The sequence below is a fragment of the Podarcis liolepis genome, assembly GCF_965112155.1.
Source record: "Podarcis liolepis genome assembly, chromosome: 6".
NCBI lineage: Eukaryota > Metazoa > Chordata > Lepidosauria > Squamata > Lacertidae > Podarcis > Podarcis liolepis.
This window is the reverse complement of record NC_139559.1, coordinates 49,273,390-49,300,147: the sequence shown is the minus strand read 5'-3', so window position 1 is coordinate 49,300,147 and position 26,758 is coordinate 49,273,390. Positions and strand designations below refer to the sequence as shown.

The 26,758-nt window shown below is 43.6% G+C and overlaps 1 protein-coding gene across 6 annotated transcripts; it reads left to right on the top strand.

Annotated features, from left to right (window-relative positions):
* Positions 1–47: 47 nt before the first annotated feature.
* LOC310709610 (potassium voltage-gated channel subfamily A member 3-like) lies at positions 48–24,246 on the top strand. 6 transcript variants are annotated; one of them, XM_083509487.1, is made up of 6 exons: positions 48–2,534; positions 3,006–4,060; positions 7,126–7,209; positions 7,589–7,654; positions 7,895–8,063; positions 8,150–8,268. In XM_083509487.1, the coding sequence occupies exon 1, from the start codon at positions 545–547 to the stop codon at positions 2,384–2,386; it is 1,842 nt and encodes a 613-aa protein (XP_083365613.1). In that variant the 5' UTR covers positions 48–544; the 3' UTR covers positions 2,387–2,534; positions 3,006–4,060; positions 7,126–7,209; positions 7,589–7,654; positions 7,895–8,063; positions 8,150–8,268. The 6 variants fall into 6 exon arrangements, with proteins under 6 accessions (XP_083365613.1, XP_083365611.1, XP_083365612.1 ...); XM_083509485.1 differs by having other exon boundaries at positions 7,584–7,654; XM_083509486.1 differs by lacking the exon at positions 7,895–8,063.
* Positions 24,247–26,758: the final 2,512 nt, after the last annotated feature.

The following is a 26,758-nucleotide window of genomic DNA, read 5'->3' as shown; positions in this document are numbered from 1 at the left end:
TGCTCCTGAAGAGGCCGATGCGCGGGAACCTGCCTCTTGAAAGTACGCCTCGTAGCGCTGACGGGGAGTTACTCCAAGGTTAAGCGCGCGACGCAGCGGCTTTGCAGCCGCGGGGAGGGCGAGGCGCTCTTGCAAACTTCCCCCCGCGCGTAACGTGTTGCTCGCTGGCAGCGTCCAGCAGCCGAGTGCGCGCTCTCTCTCTCTCGCTGTTGTTGTTGCTGCTGCAGCAGCAGCTCTGGGCTCTCACAGGTGGGGGAAGCGGGGAGACCCCTCCCTCGTTCCAGAAGCGTCCGCTCCCCTCGCCCTCCTCCTCGGCGCTCTGGCGGGAGGGCGACGGCGTGGGCGGCGACGGCGCGGAGCGAGTGACTGAGGAGGGCGAGAGGCGGCGTCCGGGCTGGGGGCGGATTTTTTGAGCCGCGTCGGGCGGGCACCTCAGAGCGACGGCGGCGGCGGGTGCAGCCGGGAGGGTCACTCTGGCGCTCTGCCTGAGGTGTCGCTTGGTCGGCCGGGGAGGCAGCCTCCCCTCGGCTCTGCCGCCACCTCCATGGACGAGCACCTGAGCCTGCTGCGCTCGCCGGCCGCCCTGTCCTCCGGCAGGCACCCGAGGGGCGGCAGCAGCGGCGGCGGCGGCGCTGGCGTCGTCGTCGCGGGCGTCGTCGCCGTGGGCAGCAGCCACCACAACTTGGGCTACAGTGAGCAGTTCTTCCCCGAAGGCGCGCTCTCGGGGCCCGGGGAAGGGCAGGAAGACGACGAGGAGGGCGTCGAGGAGGACGTGGGCGACGGGGAGCTGGAGGGGGGCATGACCGTGGTGGGGGGAGAGGACCCTCTGCTCGAGGAGACCCAGCACCCCCATGCCCTGCTGGGAGGGGAGCGCTACGACCACCCCTCCATGGCCCACACCCTGCCTCCCCCTGGGCATCACCAGGTGGGCAGTGGGGGGGACGCCGGGGAGCACGAGTGTTGCGAGCGGGTGGTGATCAACATCTCTGGGCTGCGCTTCGAGACCCAGCTCAAGACGCTCGCCCAGTTCCCCGAGACCCTGCTGGGGGACCCCCGCAAGAGGATGCGCTACTTTGACCCCCTCCGCAACGAGTATTTCTTTGACCGCAACCGACCCAGCTTCGATGCCATCCTATACTACTACCAGTCCGGAGGCCGCATCCGGCGCCCTGTCAACGTCCCCATTGACATCTTCTCGGAAGAAATCCGCTTCTACCAGTTGGGCGAGGAGGCCATGGAGAAATTCCGAGAAGATGAAGGTTTCATCCGTGAAGAGCAGAGACCTCTGCCCGAGAAGGAGTTCCAGCGCCAGGTGTGGCTCCTCTTTGAGTACCCGGAGAGCTCTGGACCAGCTCGGGGCATTGCGATCGTCTCAGTCTTAGTTATCCTCATCTCCATTGTCATTTTCTGCCTGGAAACCTTGCCTGAGTTCAGAGATGACCGTGACTATGACAGCACCACAGGGACATTTGGGACCAGTGGTGGACCTTTCGTGGCAGATATCTTCCTAAATTCCTCTTCTCCAGCAACCTCCATGGTGTCTTCTTTCACTGATCCTTTTTTTGTGGTGGAGACTCTGTGCATTATCTGGTTCTCCTTTGAGCTGCTTGTCCGTTTCTTTGCTTGTCCCAGCAAACCCACCTTCTCCAAGAACATTATGAACATAATTGACATTGTGGCTATTATTCCTTATTTCATCACCTTGGGCACTGAGCTGGCCGAGAGGCAGGGCAATGGTCAACAAGCGATGTCTCTGGCCATTCTCAGGGTCATCCGGTTAGTCAGAGTCTTCCGTATATTCAAGCTCTCTCGGCACTCCAAGGGGTTGCAGATCTTGGGGCAGACCCTCAAGGCCAGCATGAGGGAGCTGGGCTTGCTCATTTTCTTCCTCTTCATTGGAGTTATCCTCTTTTCCAGTGCTGTCTACTTTGCAGAGGCTGATGATCCCACGTCCAGCTTCAGCAGTATCCCTGATGCCTTTTGGTGGGCTGTAGTGACCATGACTACAGTGGGTTATGGTGACATGCACCCAGTCACTATTGGGGGCAAAATAGTAGGGTCTCTCTGTGCCATAGCTGGGGTGCTGACCATTGCCTTGCCTGTGCCCGTGATAGTCTCCAACTTTAACTACTTTTATCACCGAGAAACGGAAGGTGAAGAACAAGCCCAGTATATGCATGTAGGAAGCTGCCAGCATCTCTCCTCCACTGAGGAGCTGAGGAAAGCTCGGAGCAATTCCACTCTCAGCAAGTCAGAGTACATGGTGATAGAAGAGGGAGGCATCAGCAACAGTGCATTCAAACAGGCTGCCTTCAAAACAGGCAACTGTACAGCCACAAACAATCCAAACTGTGTGAATATTAAAAAGATCTTTACGGATGTTTAAAAGACACCTTTCAAGGATATATAAAAATATTACAGAAGGTCTCCGTAATCAGTATTGTGAGGAACATGCACCATCGTCATTCTTTGTGCTCTTGTTTAATACATGTACTTTTCTGATCCTTCTTTCTGAAGATGGGCATTTTTAGAAGGTAAAAAACCAAACAACTAAGCAGATGTTAAGAAAGCAGATAGATAAGAGGATACAAAGAAGTCTGGGCTGCTTCTTCTAGAAACAGGTTTTTGTTCTGTGCTGTTTGTTGCAGGGCTTTGGGGGGTTTGCTGGGAAATTTAGCAAAGAGCAGCTCATTTGTTGATTTTCCTTTCCTTGAATGTGTGCACTTGTTGGAATGAAAGTTATGAAGTGAAAGAAACGCGGATGCAAGTGTGTTGCAGTGAGTAGAAAATATAGGCACTGAAATTTCACAAAGCATCTCTGCCATCACGCTGCAAAATGATGCTCACATCATCTAATGCGTGTCATACGAGGGTACAGTTTTGCTTTTGTTAATGCCAGGTTAAAGCCTGTGTGCAGTCTGAATTTGCCCTAGGCATACGTATAATTGTTTTGATATAGCGAGGGGAAAGTCTTCATTGTAAGTTTGGATTTCTTTGATCCACAGAACTACAGAATTGCTTCCTTGAATTCAAAATTCTACCTGCACAATATAGTGGAAAATACTTCTTCCTACATCACAAGGTTGAACAATTGTCTAACTGGATCATATCCTGAGTGTTTGGCTTTCTGCATATCATGAAGTTTTAGGCTTCTGGTAAGTCACTGATGGGCTTTTCACAGTGACTGTAGCCTCAGTTGAAACCCATCCAAACCTTAGAAACAAAGGGGGCATTTCCATCCATTGCCAATGCATTTAAGATAAGCGGTTGCATCTATCACAAGAAGATTAAAGTGGCAAACACGCCTTGCAGCGGAAGTTACTAATTTGGACCTGAGTGATGCAGTTTCCATAGCAACTTTGGTTTCCTGGGAAACTCCCAAAGGTTGTCATGGCATCCATTCCCTCCCTCCCCCAGTCCTTTGCTGTTTCCATAGTAACCCTTCCAGATGGTTCGAACTTCTGTGGTTCCGCAGAAAAGCCGCTGCTCTGATCACACACACACACACCATTAATCCCAGAGAGATTTAGGTGTGGAAACTAGGCATTATTCTATATGCACCATTTTTAGATGTGCAGAATTCTAAAAGTTCTGGAGCCTATAGAAGAAGGGGAAAAAGGATGATATGGAATAGTTTTTGTTGTTCTGCACATCCTAAAAGAATCATAACATCTGTTCCATATAAAAGCAAGCTTCAAACCCTCCCTTACAATTTGGTGCCTGATAATTGAAAAGTCTATATATGCTACCTACAAAGCTGCATAGAAGATTTATAAAGATGACACCATCTCTGCTTCTTTTGATGAAATGATACATTAAATCATGGCGCATGACCTAGTTTTATGCAAAACACCCCTCCTGACACAAATGGCAGCTCCACTTTCAAAACACGTATGGCACTGAAGAACAAGACCAAAAGCATTTATTACAGAAGGATGAAAATCTGGGGAAATAGATGCAGATGAATCCAAAAGTGTTGGGCTGAGAAATATTCAAATCATCTGGGGAATGTATACTCGTATACACACAACTGGGGCTGTGGAATATCAGACAGACACAGGTGAGCTGTTTGCTGCTGCAAGAAGTGTTATTCTTGCTTATGGTGTATAAAATATACCATCTTTGAATAATCAGACATTTCTAACCCCTTAGTTTTAAGATCAAGTCTCATTTTACTTCCTATTATTTTATTTTTTAAATGCTTAATTTCTGAAAGAGTTTTGTTTCCTGCATTTTTAGAATTGCAGTAAAGCTACCTGCTCCGAAGCATTTCTACTGATTTCAATCCAAGTGACTTCCAGAGTAAATATCAGGATATCTCTATATAGCTATTGGAATTCAGTATGTGTTGCAATATTAGCCACTAGTGCATTGCTTTCTGTAACTTGATTCCACTTATCAAAATGAATCTATAGAGCTGCAAGTTAGTTACTCATGCCAGCTGTGAGGTCCTGATTCAGTGACTTTCAAGCCACCTTAAACCTTGGTAAAGCAAAATGTGTGGTAGATAATGCCCAAAGACACCAGACATTCAGCCAATTTAATTTTCTTAAAATTGTTTTCAGCAAATATAGTAGCAATTGAATGGGGATACTTCTATTTGTGGTATGTGTGTACATTTTATGAGATTCAGAGCTCTACTAGCATACAATTTTATGTTTTTTGTATGAAACTAAGATCTGTGTGTGGCGATCTTACTTGATCCCATTCAACATTCCCGTCTACTATTATTTTCAGCCACTAAATTCAGCACACTATGATAAATTTATTGGCCAAGCCCACAGTTATTTGTGGCACTATATGGAGCTGCAATTGAGCCTTGTAATTTTCACCAGCTGAGAACTGGGCTAATTAGCGTCGGGTGTAGAGCTGTGCCAGCGAAATCGGTCATAATAGTGTTGTCTGTGTGAATTTCAGCTTGCAAGTTTGTCTGGAGAGAAAGGATAAGAGGGAAGGGGGAGCACTATAGGAATATTGCTTTCTTCTTTTGCTTATTGGTTGAAATGGTTAAATCCTAATTTTGATGTGTGTGGAATATTATCACAAAGCAAGAACTCTTTGGCCAGGATCCAGAGAGTCACTTTGGGTGCATCCTAGGGCTTAGGCATGCCTAATGGGACTGTGAGATTTTCTCTGAGCAGCAGTCTCTCTCTCTCTCCCCGCCCCATATCGTTCCCTCTATTTCAGATGTTTAGGCATGAGTGCCATTGCTTTATGTAGCCAAAATGGCACCATCCATGAAAACACAGGAGCTATTACGGCACTTAGGGGAACCCAAAGGTTTACAAAAGTACAGTGGGTGGTATCCAGTCCAATCATTCCATTAGTGCAAGGATTTGTGCTTGTGCAACAGAGCTTCCCACCCCTCCCAGATCTCTGGGGCAGGGTTGAGGGAACCTCTAGAACACATCTGGGGATGGAGATGAGGGAATGTTCTGTTGCACGAGCAGAAATCCTACGTTGGATACAACCCAAATTTTGTTTTTGAGAAAAAGCTGTAAAGGTGGTGGTGATGGTGGGGAGAATATCCAAAACAGTCCAAGGACTAGAAGTGTGCAGTGTGCATAGATTGTTGACTGTCAGTAGGTTGTTGTTGTTGTTTAGTCGTTTAGTCGTGTCCGACTCTTCGTGACCCCATGGACCAGAGCACGTCAGTAGGTAGGCATAGGCAAACTCAGCCCTTCAGATGTTTTGGGACTACAACTCCCATTATCCCTAGCTAACAGGACCAGTGGTCAGGGATGATGGGAATTGTAGTCCCAAATCATCTGGAGGGCCGAGTTTGCCTGGTCAGTAGGGATGAGGTGAGGGAGAAATGGAAAATAATGGAGGAAGGTAGGGCTGGAACAGTGAACAGGAGCTCTCCATGGTGCAACATTTCATTGCAAGTCCCATGCGCCCCAAACTACTTTGGAAATTTCTCCTTGGTTCCAAAAGAGGCCACGCAGCATGGGGAGATATGATTGGCAGAACTAATTGCATTGTTCTTTGGATCTAGGCCATTAAGATGACTAGGAACTCCCAGCTCTAGGAATAAGTGATGTGCATTATTCTCATTTTATGTTCAGGGTTTTTGCTTCACCCACAAGGTGAGAATGAGGACTTTGAGAAGATGACATTGCTTCAATTTTTTTTACTTGCACCCAGAACATATGAATCCATGTATTCCAAAGGAAAGATCTATTACACAGAAGCCATACGTATTGTAAGCATAGAGAAGGCTCTTACTTCAAAAGGAGATCCTTTGCATGTTTGTGTTTTTTTTTTAATCTGTTCGTGATTATCAGGGTGAGAAATTCCAAGCTATTGTTTCTGGTGGACATCAAAAAGTCAACCCAATGGTGACAGAGTATCACTGTCAATGATGGCCCTATTCCCAAATGAAAGGAGCGATCTTTTTAAAATAGTGCCACCTAAGTGGCTGTTTCTTCCTCTTTAGTAGCATACCTGCAAAGTACTGTATTACAAAGACCAATATTTTCAAGCCAGTTGGTCTGTTATTTTCCTGTTTGTTTAATGCTGATTTTACTATTAAATATATACCCTGCATTCTCAGCACAGAGGGTGTCACAGTAGTGGCAAAGGCAAAAAGATACTGAAACTGGGGCCCCATTTTTATAGCCATAAACTCCTTTCCTAGGTTACTGTTTCCCTGGGAAGAGGGCCAGGGGGCAATTTTGATTAGGAAAAGAGTATGGGGGAAATAGTTTAATATTCCATCCTTCCCTGTGCTGCTGCAAAGAAATTTGTAGCTCTCCACTCCACATGGCTGCATTTCAGTAAGAACAAAAATCAGATCGAATCATGGTCCTCCCACATAATGCACAGTTTGGCCTTTTGCCCCAGCCACTGAACACAGATCTCATGTATCAAAACTATAGCATGGATCTCCATCACTGTCTAGAGAACTAGGGACCAACAGGTGGGGACATATCACTGTGTCTTAATAGTTTTTGTTGTAAGTCAATCCAGGGGCTTCTTTTGGGGCCAAAAAGCAGTAAATAAATGATCCAATGAATGAAATGAATGGCACGAAATGAGCACTGTTCACAAACAACGCACACCCCAAAGTCAAGGATAACAAAGAAGATATGAAGGACTGATGAGCAACACTTGTCTTCTCAGAATTCCTATGCCTTGGGACTCCAGATGCAAACTTCAACTCTAAGCCTGCAACCAGAGCTGCAAGGAAAAAGCACCCCATAAGAGGTAGGCAAGGTCAGGTGGTTGTTGGGGGTCACCAGGGAGGGGGGCATTATGTTTCATCATATGATGCCTACACTTCTTCTCCAACTTTTCCAATAAAAGTGATGGCCACCCATGGCCTCAAGAGTGTCTCCCATCAATCCCTGAGAAACATTTAACTTTACAAGCTTCCCTTCACAGCAGACAGCTGTGGGACACAGGATAAATATACACAGTGTAGAAAGGGGACTTCTGTTTATTCCAGATGTTGGTGAGCTTCCACAAAGCACCAATGAGTGCAGTGGATAACAGCCAGCTTTGCTACTGAATGCTAGGCACTTATCTCTGTCTATTGCTACAGCTGGCAAAACACTCATGATGTATTTTCTCCACTCCAGTACAGCCAGAGCATACAGAACAAAAGAAGCTGCAAACTGCAGACAAACATTCCAGTCCCTACAATGGACAGGTGAGTGTTCTTGCAATGACTGCATTGTCTTCCCCTACAGGAGAAGCCTCCAAACATAGAGTGGGAGAGTGGCCTGCCAGTGGGAGAATGGGAAGCTGAGGTGAGGCATGCAGGGTGAAATAGCACCTAGTGATAGCATCTTTTGTTGCCTCTGCTCACTCACCTACCCATAATGGCACTTAGTCACTGGATCTATCAGTTGCTGCTGATCCCTGTTATTCATTACTTGTCTCCCTGTAGGCAACAAGGCAGCCATTCCATATTCTGAGAGGCAAGGATGATTCCCATTCCTAGTATCATGCAGACCACAAATGGCACCTGCAGCAAGCAGCAGCAACAGCAACAACTAGTTGAAGGCAGATATGCCTTTGTTGGGCTTCCGTCTTGGTGCCTACAGCTTTTCCATCAGGTGTGATAGCCCATAATGTAAACAGGGGTAGCCAGCATGAATAGTGATAAGGAAACCTGCATCTATTACTCTTCTTTCTCTTGCAGTTTTCAAGCATACAGAAATCCTGCAAGAACGCAAAGACAACAGCCTTGATTCTTCTGTGTTGCTGTCAGAACTTATACCTGCCACTGATATGGTTTAATAAAAGCTGGGATGTTGTGAAGCTGTGTTTCAGCTTTGTCTGTTTTCTCATGACGGTTGGCAGGTAGGGAACCATCACCCTCCAATTTTTGCTCTGCTCAGTTGTCTCCCAAGAGAGGCACACAAACTAGTCAAGGGAACAGTGAGTTCCTTGCTACAACAACACAGTAGGACTGTGGATCAGCATCTTGCCTATAGCTTTGAAATAGAAGTACTAGTAATGGTGAATGGGTTGCCTCCTCTACCTGACTTTCTTTGTAATGAAAAACCTACCAACTGGGCTGCACGGAGAGAGGGAATGCAGGGGTGGCTGTGGGTCAAACTGATCACAAGGTCACACGGGACACTAACCAACACATGCAGCAGTTGTCGAAATGAATATATTTCTGAATGGGATGAAGTAGGCCTGGCAAAATGAGAAGTGTTCTGGAGTATGAATTAAACTGACAGAGAAATGATTGGTCTGTGCAAATGACATTAACTGGATATCTCATTGCTCTGTCTTGGTTTGTCTATGGTTCTTCGCAACCATTTCTCCTGGGATTCTGTAGCTAGTAGTGACTCTGAAGGCTTTGGCATGCTGCATCTGTGCTTTTCCATTGGGTTATGGATGCACATAGTGCTCCTTTGGTCCACATGACTAGGAGCCTTCCTGTGCATTGGGGTGCTTGAGAGGAGTAAGTGGCATGTCATAGGAGACTACAAAGGGCCCTCCATAAGTTACTCTGTGCACACCTTTGGCTTGGTGGTCAAAGTGTAGCTATGGGTTCTGGTCTTGTTGTTTCCCCCTGTCTGCTGGCTAGATACATAAAATGTAGGCTGTGCCTGGTAAAGATCATATTCACATCTCTCTGGATTTTGGTTTCCCCTCTGTTTTGCTCCTTCCCAATGACCTGCTAAGCAGCTCACAATACTTTCTGCCATGGGTCTACTGTTGTAGCATTCATTTTCCTTTGTGCATGTGCCTCTCCCCACTTTCCCCTGAAAAATGCTGTCTCTCCTCACATTCACAGCAATGCAAACACACTTTGTCTTGAATGGAGGCATTGATCCTCTCCATTGAGACTGAAACCTTCCTCCTGAGATCTCCTCTGGCTTCTTCATGCAGGTCTCCTATGCAGAGTGCCATGACAGCTTACGCAGGAGGAGTCACTGTGGTCTGCTTTTTATGTCTGATACTGAGCAGTGCAAAAGCTGTGTGCATACTGGTTTAGGTGACATAATGAGGTCATTTGCTCATTTATTCATTTATTGTAGATACGTGCTGCCCTTCAGTTTACGAAACCTGGCCTAATTTTAGGAGGCACTTAAAGGACTCTGAAGATGATAATGACCGTTAGGCTTCTCTCTCTTTGTTCCCTCCATATGTTGTACCTCCACAACTCTTGTGATCCCTGACCATTAGGCATGCTGGCTGGGACTGATGGAAGTTGTTAGGTATCAAGGATAAGTACCACGTTGGGGAAGGCTACACAGTTGTCCTTATTGATGCTTTCTATCTATGCAAGGAACTATGCAACTTTCCATTAGCTCAGATTAAGGGTTCTGACAGAACTTTCAAAAGATGCTCATGTGTTATAGTCCCCAGATGGATGGAGTCTCTAGATTTGGGGTATGTGTCTGATGTAGTGCATATATGGCACTACAAAGAGGCAATTGATATTGGAAACTGGTGAAGAAAATGAATGGGTGGTGGTTCTTAGGGTGTGTTTGGTCCAGCCTGTTTAGAATTTTTTTTATAGAAAACTTGCAATTTGAGTGGTACCTGAAAAACAATAGAAAGCCATTGCAGGTGATGAGACATTGACACAACCCAATGTTGCATTTTATGCTGGTTTATTCTGCTGTAGCTGAATTTTTCATAGTCATAAGGGGCAGCCCATCACAGATAACGTTACAGAGCCTTTGTTTGAGGTTACAGAAGCATGGCTAATTGTTGATGAGTGCCAAGTCAACATCTCATAGAAAGGTTCACAACCTTCTTGCCAGGTGAAATTGCTGGAAAGCTTGATGCATTTGATTGATGCAGTGCTGTCTTAACAACCTTGCAAACAAATCAGAATGATTGATCAGTAAATAGCTGATGCCATTTAAACTTTGTGCAAACAAATCAGGATGAATGTTTAGGGTCATCTGGAAGCAACCCAAGTCTTCACATGATGGTGCCAAGTGGCTTTACATATGTGTATGAGCAGGAAGGGTCAAGATCAATCTGGTGTCGCCAGAGGGAAGTGATAAGGGAAATCCCCACAATCACCTGCTGGGACCTTGTTGAGAAGAACAAGTAGAACCAGTCAAGGATGGTCTCACTATATCAGGTGTGGGAAGTCTGTGTCCCTCCACATATTGTTAGACTACCACAACCATCATTCCTGATATTGGCTATGCTGGCTGGTGCTGATGGGAGTTGGAGTCCAACAACATCAGGAGGGCCACAGATTCCCCACCCCTGCACCAGATATTGTAGTTGCCCAGTATCCTGTGTTGAATAATATGAATATAGCAGGAAAATATCACAGGATGAATAGAGTTCTACTGTTACCTGTATCAAACAATAGATAAAGATTGCTTGCTGAGCAAGGCTGCAAATGCCCTAGTCCAAGCTAAACAATCCAGAAATCTGATAGTATCCAGAAAAAGATGAAGCTGAAAACTAATTGTTCACTTGACATTATTCTACAAAAGGGGAAGGTTAAAAATGAGGCAGTAACTGGCTGGGGAAATTTGCATTTCGGTTTCGTTTATTGAGTAGGAGCCAGACAACTACAGGCCACCTGGCGTCCTTCCCTCCCTGAAAGGTGTATTAATATCCCTAGGCAGTTTCTACTAGGCAGGATGGGCATAGACCCAGGTCACAGGTGGTAACCTACATACTTTTAGATTCCCTGCACATCTCTGGGTGAAGCCAACTGATACCAATAAAAATCCAATGGACTAGGGTGAGCTTTGGATACCTAATATGTAAATTCCATTCATAATTACCTACCCTGAATATGCTTACCTATACCATTAAGGCTATCAAGTTGGTCACTCCCCACCCTCATCAGTGTTCAGACTCTGTAGTTAAATCTACATATATTCATAGTAAAGGCTTCATAGATTGGGAGCCAATGCACTCAGACGTGGCTAGGTTATTACATATGAAAAGAGATAATGAAGTGTAGCATAACTTGTTTCCCTCTGTGTCTAGTTGTAAGATTTCTGCTAATGACTCCTTTGGGGATCAGTATGAGGCCCTCTTTAGACATCTGCAGATTCTTCCTCTTGCTCTTTTGACCTTTGGTATTTTTCTCTCTGCAGATATTTAATAAAAAAATGGTAGATCTGCGAGGTCTGTATGACTAGATAATCAAATAAATTGTGACCTGCTTGTTTTCACTGAGATCATATGAGGACAATGTCAGTGCAGATTCATCCCTTGAGTCATCTTGCTCACCTTTCGCCATACATCCTGCTGGCAGCTTCACACATCTTCAGCTTGTTGCCAATGCTATTAAATTGAAAGTGCAAAAAAGAGGTTAAAACAGGTACCTTAAGCATGGCTCCTGTTTGGCAGGCTGCACACGGTGGTGAAAATACGTTTAGATTTCAGAATTGGATGAGAACTGAATGCAAATCAGTCCCTCTTCCAAAGCGTTGTGCTGCCAGCAACCCTAAAACATTTCCATCTGGTGCTCCACCTTTTCTTTCATGGTGCAATGAAGTGGCGGTCTTGAGAGATGAATATGCACCCTGATTTTGCCTCAGGCAAAAGTTAAAGCATTTCCATTTCAAGTATAAACCCCCAGCTGTCTAATACTGTTGCTTTTCTCTGCCTGTAATCCTGTGCACATGTATTTGGGAGTTGGCCCCTGCGACTTCAGTGGGTCTTACTTCTGAGTAAATGTGCACAGACTTGGTCTGCACAAAGTGTTATACTGATAGGAAAAGGGGAAACTGTGCAATGGATTGTGGCTCTTAAAAAAAACACCCCTTATTTCTTATGTGACTATTTGGTTAGACTTCTGTGAGCTTAATGCTGCTTTGCCACTAATTTTACCAATCCTACTGTGATGGACATTTATGCCCAATCCTTGGATTTTGGGTTCCAGTAAGCCCCATAGTAACACACTGCCAAACATTCATGCATGAAAATACCCCTCTAGTCTTTGTCATTTCATCTTTGTTTTATGAATCGAGATACATGCTCAAGTAAATGTAACTTGTCTTGTAACAGGCTGAACTGTGGAAAGCTTTTGTGTTCAGCTTGCCAGTCGATATAACTATGCTTCTCACCCATAAGAACAAAATGCATAAAGTCCTACAAGATCTGCTCCTTCTTTACTGACCTGTTTCTACCTGCCCTGGGTGGGATCCTGACTGAACCCTGCTGTAAAAGGAGGTCAAGCGATAGGAGATCTGGATCCTTGTGGGACACTGAAGGGGCACTTAACCATGAGTCCCACAAGGCTCCAGATCTCCTATCTCTTGACCTCTTTTTTCAATTTGTATTTATTAAGGACCACATTGCTTACAGGGCAGTGGAGGATGCAGCAAAACACAATGTTAGAACCAGTGTGAACTCACTTAGAGACCTAAATTTGCACTATACATTTGTTTATGCGGATTTCATACAGATACATACATTTACATGTCCTGACTCTTAACTATCTAGCAAAACTCATGTCTAAACTATATTGAAATTAAAACACACTCAGTATTGACATATCTCTCTGAGGGTTCCTCCATATTACCTATTTATTGAGCATTCATCCTGATTTACTTTCACAAAGCTTGTGTGAAGGTTAGATTATCTGGTCATTCTGTTTGTTTGCATGGTAGTTATATGACAATGAGCATTCATCCTGATTTGTTTAAGGGGTGTTTATATGTCTTCCCGTTGACCATTCATTCCACATTTTTCAGTGTATTTCCAATCACTTTCCTAACTCTGAAAAGTTTGTTTCTTTGTTAAAGTGGATTTTCTGTGCTAGGTGCATCTGTAAACTTGTGATTACTTGTGGGTGCATTCAGTAACATGTCTGTCCCATGTATCTAGGGAGGACCATTTCCAGACTATCAATGTTTTTGGGTGGGATTCAGTCATATCCCAGCCTGCACTATTAAAGTAGATTTGGAGCTCTTGTGAAACAAACCTGCTTCCACAAAAGACAGGATTTTTTGCAGTAAGGAAAGTGATGGGAAAATGCACAGAAAGTGTAGAACAATGCCTGCTTGATGGAACTTCATGTAATATCCCCACAAACAAATCAGAACAAATGCTCATTAGACAAGTTGTTTGGAAGTGACCTGATGCAATAATAGTGCATTAGTGGTGCATTTATACTGTAGTGTCTGGACATCATTCCACTTTAATAGTTGTTCTGTGATACTACCCCAATGCTGTTGCATTATTGCTGTCTGGAGGGGCACTCTTGCAAGAAAAGTGGAACACCCGTCTATTTGTGGTATAAACAGTTACAAGATTTCAACAGGAAGTTATGAGACATGCACTGATTGGAAATGAAGCAATATGTCACACCCCAAAACTTCTGCAGGTGTCAATTGTATTGAAAGTGAAATCACACATAACTGCCCAAAAGTTATACAGAGAAATGGTGGCTAGCCCAGGTTCCCTTAATGATCTTGATGCTGTGTGGATTTGGACTTGGGCTATCCTGCTTCAGGGTGGGATAGGAAAAGTGTGTACCCTAAAATGTGTTGCTGTAAGTATCTTTTTCACCTTCTATTATATATTTATTGGGAAGCTGATGCTTGTGGTGGTTTCTTACTGTGAGGTCATTGCACATCACACAGACTTGCTTTACTGACATGAAGATTAATCTCTGTAATAGAAAATGTATTTTCTGAAGATGCTATCAGGAAACAGTAGATTGGGGTGGAGAACCTGTGACTCTCCAGTTGTTGGATTACAGCTCCTTTCATTCATTGGCTATGCTGGCTGGGGCTGATGAGAGAGTTGGAGTCCAACAACATTTGTAGAGTCATAGTAGAGGATCAGGTACAGAGAACTGCATTGGTTCCCCTCCCCCAAATGATCACACATGGCTGATTTCGCAGTTAAATTGCATTTCTCAAGATATAATAAGCATAATGCTGTGCTTTATCATTATGCTGAGCCAATGTATGGTTGACATTGCAAAATCAGAAAGTGCTTCCTACTTTCTGTTCAACTTCTGATTATCATGCTAATGATCTATTGAAGTGCAGAACTGAAGATTTTGGATTTTTATTTCTATTATTAGTGCTGCTTTCAGAACATGTCCCTGAAGGTAAGAACGGATGCAATGAAGGCAGTGAAGTAGGATCTCTTCGCTGTCTCCACAGTCAAGTGGTAGGCCTGATTATGAGTCTGAACATGTGCTTGGTTGGCTCCGGAGTGAGATTAACGCCACTTACGCTCCAGCCTGCACCTGGTCTATCTCTATACATTGACCACAGCTACTCAGAAACTTCACCAGGAAGTGGCCTGACCATAACAATGGGGTGATATCCATGTGATCTATTTCCAGACCGCCCTGCTCTCCACATGGCTCAAATACAAAATCAAGGGTATATCCTGCTCCATGTGTTGCACTGATGTTCATCTGAGACAGGCCCATAGTTACCATGGAGGCCATGAACACCAAAACTGGACTTGAGGTTTCCTCAGCTTGGATGTTGAAGTCACCCAAAATCACCATTCTGGGTTCCACACCCAATACAAGTTCATTCTTGGTTCAACACTTCACCCAAGACAAGTTCAGTCAGGGAGGCTGCTGAGCAGCAGGATGGGTGGTACACCAACAGTATCCCAAACCTGCAGATCCTTCCGTCTCCCTCCGCTCAGGGGAAGTGAACTCCTGTGTACAGCAACACCTCCCTGCTGCTCCCAGTCTGGGCTGATGTCAAACTGAGTACCTGGGTAGGTAGAGCTGCATCAGTTATGACCCACCTCCCTCACAGTGGTCTCAGTGATATACCCAGGGTGGCCCATTCATCCATGAATCAGCATGGTTTTATTAAAGACCAACTTGGCATTCAACACCAAAACTACCAGAATGTTGGGGACAGTGGCAGTGAGTTCTGTTACAGGTTGCTCTGTACTGTATTCCTGCTGTTACTTTGGATAGGATTTCTTGCCTGATCTAAGATTTGGTTTGTTGCTAGCCTGGTTGGATCTCATAATCTTTTTTGAGGAAGGATTTTGTTAAAGAGACTTTGTTGAAATAAGCAAGTTTCACAATCTTAAAGTAGTGGTGGAATAGGTTCTCTTTCAGTCTGATTGATGAAATTAATAGGAATCGCAAAGCCAGCTTCTCCATCCAGCTTTGCTTTCCAAAAAACTAATGTAAGGTTCTGAGGAAGTTAAAAAATGGAGAGTCAAAAATAGTAATGTTCCATTCCTGGGCTGAAAGCTCAAATTTGAATTTGCTCTACATGAATTAATAAAACCTGTTGATTTCACTGTTAATAGCAAATACTTGATTCAGATAACTGGAGAGCCTGAAGGTGCTTTCAGCTCTTTTTTATTTTTTAAAAATAATAATACATGGTTGACTGTTTTGGAATTGTGGACAGATGGGTAATTGATCTTTATTAGCCCTCTGCTGTCATCTCTAAATAAAAATGGAAACATCTGGCTTTACAATTAACCCCTCTAAAATATGCTTATGAATATGTAATGACACCATTTTTACATGCTACTTAGCTCAGAACCATAATCTCCCAGTGTATAGTATGATAATAGCTTTTGGGGGAGAACGTTTAGATATTTGAAGGGAAGCAGACTTCAGCTGTGGCACTTGTGGAACATGCTGTCATCTTGACTTTACAGCTTAGAACCTATGTACTCCTGCCTTCTTAAAATAAAATTGAAGAGCCTTGAGAGTTTATTAAGGCCAGCTGTATTTCACTTGGACAGGTCCTTGGCTCCTACAGACATCTGTAGTTCCAGGAACACTGGTGTGTAGTAGCGGAGAAATGGACAGCCACACATTTGAACGTTCCCCTGCTTTGCTGTGTCCTTTCCCCTCTTCTACTTAGATTCTACTTACTTACAGCTCTTCACTTGAGAGCTTCTCTACCCCACATTTCAAAAAGAATCTCTCTGCGTTGTATCCAACTATTTATTTAAAGCATTTATAAACCACTTAATGTTTTAAAATGACAGCTGGGTACGCACTGCTGTTTACTCTTCATTCAGTTTGCTCCCAGTGCTGGTTTGGGAAACAGTCTACGCATAACCTCAGCCACAATCCATATTTATCCTGTATCTGTCCTGTTGTCTCTTATGAAATACTGTGTTTAGCTGTGCTTCCCTCCAAACCAGCTTCCATCCAAATTGTGGAAAAGAACAACCTAGCTGCGTTTTCAGCTGGTAATGTGTGCACAGCCTAAGTCACTGCATGAGTGGGAAAAACTTTCTCTTGTGCAATGGAACCTCCCCTCCCCTCCCTTTTCAGGCACTTTGCACCCCCACATCTATTCTAGAGATTCTCCTTACCCTCCAGAGCAAGATCTTAGGGTGGAGCAGTGTGGTTTTGTGTGTGCAGGGTGTGTGTGTGTTGGTGTTGGAGAGGGAGGGGAAATTCTGCTGTGCAAGTGGAAGTAATTCACTTTACGCAATGATTTGGTTGGCTACAAGTCTCTGCCCCCCCCCACTCTGATCAGTTCCACTTTCTGTCATCTTCTCTGTGCACCTGAAGTCTAACTTTGGAGTTCTCATCATATGTTAAAATCCCAGAATATCAGACTAGGGTTGAAGGAGACATCATCACATCTTCCTAACTTGTCTATCTTGTACTCACATGTGCATTTCCTCACCTTCTAGAACTGTCAGTCTGGCACTTCTTTAAAAAAGTAAAAAAAAAGTTAAGGGTTTTTTGTTTTAAATAGCCTACATTGATAGATGAAGAGGAGCTGGCAAGTGCAGTGTTCTAGCGAAGAAAATAGTATTTAGTTTTTAGACATATGTGCCATAGAAGGCTGCTTTGTATCCAGTCAGACCAGTGTTCCATCTAGTTCAGTATTGTCTACATGTGCACATGGTGTTAGTCATACTTTTTTTTTAAAAAAATGTAAATTATTATTATTATTATTTTATTATTATTATTATTATTATTATTATTATTATTATTATTATTATTATTATTTTATTGTTCATATCCTGCCCATCTGGCTGGGTTTCCCTAGCCACTCTGGGTGGCTTCCAGCAATATATATATATATATAACACTACACCCCCCTCTTTCTGTTGCAACTGTTCTTTTTGAACAAGTTATGCAGTTGGGAGGGGCAGAGCCACAGAACAGTCCTGCCACCACTGGCATCGCTACAGTTTATATGGATGTGGCTTGGACAGGACGGCAACAAGGCTGGGGCACGTTTGGCTTCCAAAAAAGTTCACAAACTGAAACACTTCCGGGTTTGCAGTTTTTGGGTTTCAAGTACCAAGGCGTTTGAGAACCAAGGTACCACTGTACTGGGAAACAGTGAAGATCCTTTAGGACCAGTGTTATATGGTCTTGGTGGCCACTCCCAGTCACCAGTCTAGCTGCCGCGTTTTGTATTAGTTGTAGTCTCTGAGTCACCTTCAAAGATAGACCCACGTAAAGCTCATTGCAGTAATCCAAGCGGGAGACAACCAGAGCATGTACCACTCTGGCGAGATGGTCTGTGGGCAGCCGGTGTAGCAGATGTGCTTAAATTACTTAACCTGACCATGTTTATTTTGGAGAAAAAGCAGCTGCAGGGCCCCAGTCTGAAACTCGCTCCTGATTCAGATCAGAAACATATTCTGGATCAGGGCCTGTAGTTGTTTATATTTGTTTATATTTATTGCATTCACTTCTATTTCACCTTTCCTCCAAGTAGCTCAAGGTGGTGTACATGGTTCTGTTCCTCCCCATTTTATCCTCACAACAAACTTGTGAGGTTGGTTAGGCAGAGAGATTGTGACTGGCCCAAGGTTACCTTGGGTTGAGCAGATATTTGAACCCTAGTCTATATGATTGTAGCCCAACAATCTAACCAAGTGCATTAAAAGAAGAAGAGGAGGAAGAAGGAACAAGAATAATAATGTGTCATTTGGCTAGTGAGTGGTGCTGACAGCAAGCCCAAAGGGATTGGCTGCAGGAGAGAATTGCTAATTGGGAACTTCCTCCTGCAGCCAATCCCTGTTTTTAGCATGGATCTTCCTTTGCAGTTTGGCTTGAACTCAAGCTGGGCAGCTGCAAAGGAAGAAAGGAAAGAACTAGAAGTGCATTTAGAGTTCCCTGCCACTACAACTTGTACATTTCATTTTTTTTTAAAGCTAGTGGCTGGTGTGATGGTGCAGAGTGCTGGAACTGCTCTCCCCAACATCGCTGCAGCTGGGGCAGGGCAGGGGTGGGGGTCAGGTTGGAACTTTGCGGATGTTCTGGAGGAGCTAATCTGGCATTCCTGCCAGTGTGTCCACACAGCCCCAGCCTTGTTGCCGTCCTGGCCCAGCCACATCCATATAAACTGTAGCGATGCCAGTGGTGGCAGGACTGTTCTGTGGCTCTGCCCCACCCAACTGCATAACTTGTTCAAAAAGAACAGTTGCAACAGAAAGAGGGGGGGGGGTGTAGTGTTATATGAAAAGGTAAAGGGACCCCTGACCATTAGGTCCAGTCGTGACTGACTCTGGGGTTGTGGCGCTCATCTCGCTTTATTGGCCAAGGGAGCCGGTGTACAGCTTCCGGGTCATGTGGCCAGCATGACTAAGCTGCTTCTGGCGAACCAGAGCAGCACACGGAAACGCCGTTTACCTTCCTGCCAGAAGGTACCTATTTTTCTACTTGCACTTTGACATGCTTTCAAACTGCTAGGTTGGCAGGAGCAGGGACCGAGCAATGGGAGCTCACCCCGTTGTGGGGATTCGAACCGCCAACCTTCTGATCGGCAAGTCCTAGGCTCTGTGGTTTAACCCACAGCGCCAACCGCGTCCCTAGGTTATATGAAAGGAGAGTCTATTAGTACCTGAAATGAATATTTGATCCTAAGTGGCTAAATCAGCCTTTCTCAACCTGTGGGTCCCCAGATGTTGTTCAACTACAACTCCCTTCACCCCTAGCTAGCAAGGCCAGAGCTGGGAGTTGTAGTCCAACAACATCTGGGGACCCACAGGTTGAGAACCGCTGTGCTAAATGAATTGTTTTAGCAGTTCTGAAAGTGTCAGATGGGCCTCCCTAGAGTAGGATGGATAGTAGCCAGGAGAGGACCAAGCTTCCTTCTTACAGTGACTGTCCGAATGCAGTGAATGGCAACCACCCAAGTGTTGAAGGTCGTTTGAAAGAAGAATCACTACTTGCGTGTTCACTAACCTAGGGATGGGGAAAAATCTGATTCAGTTTGCATTTCAACATGAACATCCCTAATCACAGTTTCTGAAACAAGACGCAAATGAAACACAGCTATCCATTGCTTTGCACTTTCCTGATTTTTGCAGTGCAGTTTTCCAGACAGGTAATGTGCATGAAAATGCATACAGTGCAGTAAAATGTGCATAAAATGAATGTATCAGTGAAAATAACCTACAAACGTGTATTAGGGAAAGTTGCTTTAGGAAAAAAAAAATGTGTATACAGTATTAAGAAAATTTGCATAGAAATGTGTCTGGTGAAATTCCCACTGTGAAGCTTATGAATTTTCACGAAGACTTTAAAAAATGGCAAACTGATGTGGAAATATGGAGGATTGAATTTAAGATTGGAGAAAATGAGAAACTGAAATTGACTGAGTCTCCCATCTCATACTAATCTAAGTTCAGCTGGTTTTTGTACTATTCTAGAATCTTGGAAAACCCATCTCACCTGAGACAACAGTGAGGCAAAAGTAAATAATATGTACTCCATAGGCAACCCTGCTCTGTCATATAATGCATTGTTTTGTCTTACGAGTGACTAGGCAGCACCATCCCTTACTGAATATGAAAGCTGAAGTATCCATACAGCAACAATCAGTTTCCATCAGCAGTTGGGTTCCCAAGGGTCCCTCCCATGGGAACTATAAAGCATGCTGCTTTCTCATGCAGCTCTGTTTTGCTCCTCTCCTCTCCATCCTCTTTCCTCCTGGCCTAAAGACAGAGTGAGCATCACCAAATGACCTGCCTATCTTCCTTCAAGCGTTGTCTTGGGTCTCGTCCAGAAAACCCCCTCACCCAGGTGGTTTCATATTACAGCACTAGAAACTTGGAGAAGCGTACTGCAAAACTCGCATGCCTCCTCTCTGCGTGGGAGACCCTGCTCTCCACTGTTAGGGGTGGGGAAAGTGTTAGAGGAACACAGTTGGGCATGACGCATATAGCAAAAGGTGTGGGAGGAGGAGGCATGGGAAACACAGTTGTCCATTTCAGGGCGTGTGTCCCCCTTCCATAGCTTACCTGTGTGGAGTGCTTTCTTGTAATAGAGTTGGGTGTTCATGTCTGGGGTCCCAATATGAGGTTCCTGTTGGGGTTCTAAACAGACAAGTACTTTCAGTATGTTCAAGTTCGACTTTGTGCATTCTGTTTTGTGCGAAGTGCACCTGTTTCTCTGAAAAGAGCCGGAAAAGCCAGTCAGAGGGAAATTCTTTGTTTCAGCTCTGGGGCTGGTATACAACTGTGCTGTTAGTGCGGGGCATAGCTGTGGATTGTCCTGCCTACAACCGTACCCTATTTTGGCTGTTGCACTGGCATATTTTCACCAGTGGACAGCTCAGCCAGCTGCTAGCGTTCTGCTTGAAAAACTGGCGTGTTCTGACAGTGTACATTTCAAGGTGGCAGTGTAGCTCAAGTTCTGCTGGCATAGGAGGTCTTTGGACAAATTCCTCTCCTTCTCCCCCAAATAACAAACCAAAGGTACACTCAGAATTTGCCGGGTGTCATGTGGAGTGCTGAATTTAGCTATCCTGCTTCTTACTTTTATTTTTAGGACATGAAATTGCAAATTTTCTGAAATGCAAACACTGTACAAGAAGGATTTGATTCTGCCTTTAAAAATGTGACACCATTCCGTACTTGAATGTACACTGAATGCTTTCATTTATTCTGCTCAACAGATAACAGAAGATGTCTCAATAAGTGCAACAGAATGCCATCAACCTCTTAAATACTTACTAAAAAGAACCACAGACACCAGGAAGAAGTCACTAATTATACTATAGCATCGTGCACCGAACTGAAGGATGGTCTGCCCTCTTGTGTCTCAGTATTTTAACTTGTAGTTGTATAACAAGTTCTATCTCTCTGTGTTTTCTGACAAGTGCATTATGTAGAAATGAACATCTTTCATGTTGTAAGATAAAACCAAACGCAATATTAAAAGAAAGATCAAAGCTGGGGGAAAGGGGCACAATTATGTGGATGTTATTTCTGCCTTTATAAAATCTCATGCAAGCTTCAGTGACTAAGAACAAACTTCAAATGAGCTGCTAATAAACATTCCAAATGTGTTGATTGTAAAATATTCATCTGTTTTGTACAGTTTTATTTTGGGCTGTGATGAGAAATGAATCATCATTCTGTGTTTTTTTAAAATGAGTCCCCCCCCCCTTCAGTGTTATTTATAAAGTGGTACCTTTGTTACAAAAAGCTTTCCTACTTATTTTAGCCTTTGTGTACGAGGAGAAGTGATGCTGATTTAAACGAATCCTCAAAGGATTTTCTGAACTGTTAAGTTTAAATTTTGTGCCTTGTTTTGAAGCATTTATTTAAATAAGGATACTGAAAGGCATATGTGTTTGTTAGCAAAGAAATACATATCTCCTCTTAAATTCTAAGTGCAATTCTTTGCATGTTTACTCAGAGGTTAGTCCCATTGAATTCAGTGGGATTTCCAGTAAATGTGTATTGGACTGCAGCCTGTATTTCATTAATATCCATGTATAAAGGTATAATAAAAGAGATATGGACAGATTGCTTAACAACCACAGGCTTATCACCAAGTTGAGAAGAATTAAGAGCATCTGGTTAAAGCATAGCACAAGTCTCTAGAGCCACTTTGAGGGTCATATAGAGTCTTACTGGTTGTGGTCATGATAGTGAGCTCCATGGGCAATTACCAAGTGTTGTCAATGAGCACATATCATTATGGTCAGCTGAGCTCTGCTCTAGTGCAAGCTCGCTTGAAAACAAGTAGGGCGTAGTGCCATTACAGCTGAGGGGAGCAACAGAGAATTGTTTATATAGGGTTCCAGTCTTTTACAGCTAGTAGGGCTGGGTGATAATATTGATAGATCGTCTAAAACTGGTTTGAAGTCCATATCATGATATTGGTTTCATAATTTTGACCTGGCAGTATATCATGAATCACGATGTGTGTGCATGCGCTATGCAAAAATCACAACGTGGGAAGAAGCTTGAAGCCAGCCAATGCCTCTACATAACTCCATCCTTATTTCAGACATTATATCAGTATATTGGTATATGGCTATGTTTAGCTGGTGATGTATTGATGTAGAAAACCAGATATCGCCCAGCCCTAACAGCTAGTTGCTAATGTATAGCCAGCAATGTTAAATTATGAACTGAAGCAACAGGGAGTGCAACAGGCATGCATTTCACACCCAAGCTGCTCTGAAGGGACCAAAATGGGTACCTTAGTATGCAGCAGTAGTGAAACAAAGTGTATTTCTTTGTTCCAGTGATAACCTTCTATTGGTGGACCTTTCCAGAAGATGTTTTGTTTGCACAAGGATAATCTTGAAGCTGTTGCTCCACCTAGTTCCAGTTTGGGTTTGTTCTTGCCCTTTTGTACTGGGAGGGTTAGAGTTGCCTTGCTGCAGGAAAGGATAGCCAAAATCTGCACATATTAAGAGAGATGAGCACAGTAGTGCTTGGCAGTGGGAGGGAAAGTCTCTCCAATGGGACGTCAGAGGTGGCACCTGGCAGGTGCTCACAACATTAACACACAACACCTAAGCCCATATGTTTTTATATTAACATTTTATTATGTTTTGACAGGAGAGTGACACAAATCACTGAAGCATCATTAGTAGCAAATGACAGGTTCAACATTTCTTAGGCAAACAGACCCCCCACCCAGTGCCCCCTGACCTGAAGATGACAAATGTGAGGAAAGAGAAAGAAGAAAGGAGGAACTTTGTCAAAAATTGTTGACAACCAGTGCCTAGTTAGAGAAAATGAAATGATTCCCAAAGGAGTGAACAGTCTCAGAATTAGCCCTCCTGCCACAACAAATTTGTTATTTAGTAGACAGATCTCAAAGATCCTCAACCCCATGCTCTCTCTTTGAAGATTATGACTTCTAAAACTGCAGCACAATTCATTTTGCCATTAGTGATATGCTAGAAATTTAAAGCACAGCAGGTTTTGGAAGTGCCAAAATTACCAAGATGAATATGGTGATTAAATAAGCACCAGAGCTAAAAAGACATTAGTTCTATCATTTTCCCAAATAAAGACTCAATAATGGGGCACTTTTGCATGTGTTTTTAGACCTGGCAAGGGTTTCCACTCCTCCAGCACATGGTTGTGCCTGCATTGCATTTTCTCAACAGCTCAATACTGCCATCTGAATGCAGGGAAAAGTTATTTTCTAGGAAAATGTGTTCACTGAAAATAATAATCTAGATTCCTCCAGTTGATGGGCAGCCCAATTGTGTATTCTTCATGCAAAATATCTGGAAGGGTCACCTAGGAACAAGAGGATGAAATGGTACACGGGTCAGGTAAACAATGTTCCTTTTGGAATATGCTAAAGCTAGTTCCAAGGTTAGATATTCAGAATTAAAATGCGTAGCTTTGAATTTCTTTGCCAAAGTTCAATGCCAGCTGAAGGATTTGAAATTGGTATTTGACTTTTGAAATTGGTATTTGTTCTCCTAAACCACCAATATTTGAAGTGCAGCATAAGAAGTGGTAGTTAAATGACAGACGACATCTTTGTAGTCAGTGCAAAACTTCCATTGAGCTTGATGGATTCTGTACTAAGCTTTTTAACCATGTGCTAAATATAAGAGAATCAACACTGTTAATAAACATCAATGCATCAAGAAATGTGAAATGTGTACTCTGTAGATTGTCTGATGTGTTTCACCGTGCAGATAAAAATCAGAAAATTGTTAATCGGATGAGTTCTTGCAAAAAACATTTCCAGTGCTTGTTGAAATACCAGCTACTATGAAATTCTACTTTTGGTCATGGGGGTGACTTGAGGGTGTTCATTTTCTATGCCTTTTCCTGTTTCTTGCATTGACCTGAACATTTGCTCTGCCCTTTTTATTAAAGGCCTTATGCAAAGTCAATATGCAATGAAGAAAACTGCCGAGCTGTGTTTTCTCAAGTTTGTAGTTGGTTATTCCAGGTGCATAGTTGATCTGTGTGGATATTAAAGCCATTTAAAATAAAAATGAATAGAAGCAGGACAAGTTCACAGCTCATGGCTCTGCCATCTTCCCTATGCATGTTCAGCAAAATATCTATGCACATTCAAATAGCATGAGTGATCAGGAGCAAATCCATTGATCATGCTTACAGAGCCTAGATGTGTGTTCTCCTCCTCCTCCTTCTCCTCCTTCTTTCTTCTTTCACTCATAGCCGAGCAAGATTGTCTTCCATGAACACGGTCTTAACAGTGAGTCCATAAGTGACTATGGAGGCCAATTCTGGATCCACACATCCTTCCACAGCGGGGAAGTGTACTATGCACAGATTATTTATGCATTCCTTTTTATCATGTCCTTCCTCCAAGAACTACATGCTCCCCCTCCCTCACCTCCATTTGATCATCATAATAGGAGGTAGGAGACACTAGTCCAAGGTCACCCAGTGAGCTTCATAGCTGAGTAGGTATCTGACCCAGGTCTGCCTAGTCCTAGTCGAGTGCCCTAACCATGACACAACACTGGTTCTTATGCTGAGCAGATACATGAAGGGAGAGTCATCATATGGAATCTTATTTCTCCCACTTCATGCTTTACATGATCACAACATGTGTTAAGTCTTTCTTCTCTTACACCATGTTGCAATGGGGTAAACACTTCCCTAGGAGTAAGCCCCCATTGAACTCAATGGGATCTTATTTTGAGTAAACATGCATAGGATCGTGCTGTATAATCCAACCTTTTTTGTGTTAACCAAGATACTATTGCACTCCCCAAGGTGCCCTTGAAATGCTGTTAGGAAGCATTTTGTCTTCTCTGGCATTGGATACAGATGGGATCTGATTCTGAGTCCCCTGAAGTTGCGCATTGCATTACTTTAAAAGCTTTACATCAGTTTTTACTCCTGCCATATCAGCTGTTTTTGCAGAGGTTCAGTATAGATTGCATTTGCCAACCACTTCTAGAAGCAAAAGTTATACCTGAGCAGTGTCTATAGCAGCACAGCAAGCAGAAAACTTTTCTTTTGTAGAGACAACACGCTGTTTTTGTGGAGGGCAGGTTAGGGGCTATTCTGTTTTCAATAAAGAACTATTTTGTCCCTATTTTGACATATTGTACGTCAGGAGAACAGGAAATAATCAGCTTTTCTGCTTAGAGCTAAGGCTTCACAGACTGTACATCCATCTTTATCAGGTAATTTCAAAGCACAGCATAGCAGGCTACAAAGAACACAGTATATTTTAAGAAAAATAAGGGCAATATCTTAATGAGGCCAACTAAAATGTCACACGACAGTGTGCAGGTTTTTAAGTTCTGTAGAACTCTTCATCAACCTAGATGGTAAACAAAGCAGGGAATGGGGGCTGATGTTAAGAGTATCACGAAAGGCAATTCAGAAATTCAACTACAGGCTAATCCCATTGAGTTAATGGCAGTAAATCTGCTTAAATCAAAGTGTTCTGTCTTGGTGGATTTCCGAGCAGTGGCCTAAAGACACAGTCCATTGGGACGTTGTACTGTATTTTGCAGCCTCAATGAAAAGAACAGAAACTATGGAGGAACACTCAGCCATGCAGCTCAGTGGGTGACCTTGTGCCTGTTACTGTCTCTCAGCCTAAGCTGCCTCAAGATGCTGTGAGGATAAAATGGGGAGGGAGAGAGCCATATACACTGCCCTTAGTTCATTGGAAGAAAGGTGGGATGTAAATATAATTAATGAACATGAAGGTGATAATAACATCTGGACTTCTCCAACTTTGTGTCCTTCAGAAGATGTTGAACTGCAGCTACCATCACCCCTGACCATTAGCCATGCTAACTGGGACTGATGGGAGTTGTATTCCAATAACTTCTGGAGAATCACAACCCTGCTTTACATACATGATTTTTTTTTTAAATCTTCTGGGTTGTAATTGCAAGGGGTTGCTATTATTTAAGCATGCTGAAGCACCTTTGTGTCCTTGATCCCACTGTCAAAAATCTTATAAAAGCATGCAGATATATAACTGCGGGGTCTGATAACAATTGAACAACTTGCTTAACAGCCAGTCTTTTCAGACTTCTTAATGTATTCATCCAAATGACCTCTCAGGTCTCACTCACTCTCTCTCTTCCTCTTCCTACCTGAATTGCTAAGTTTTCCCTGGCAAAATAAGTGTCCTGTTCTCTACAGACCAAATGCCACC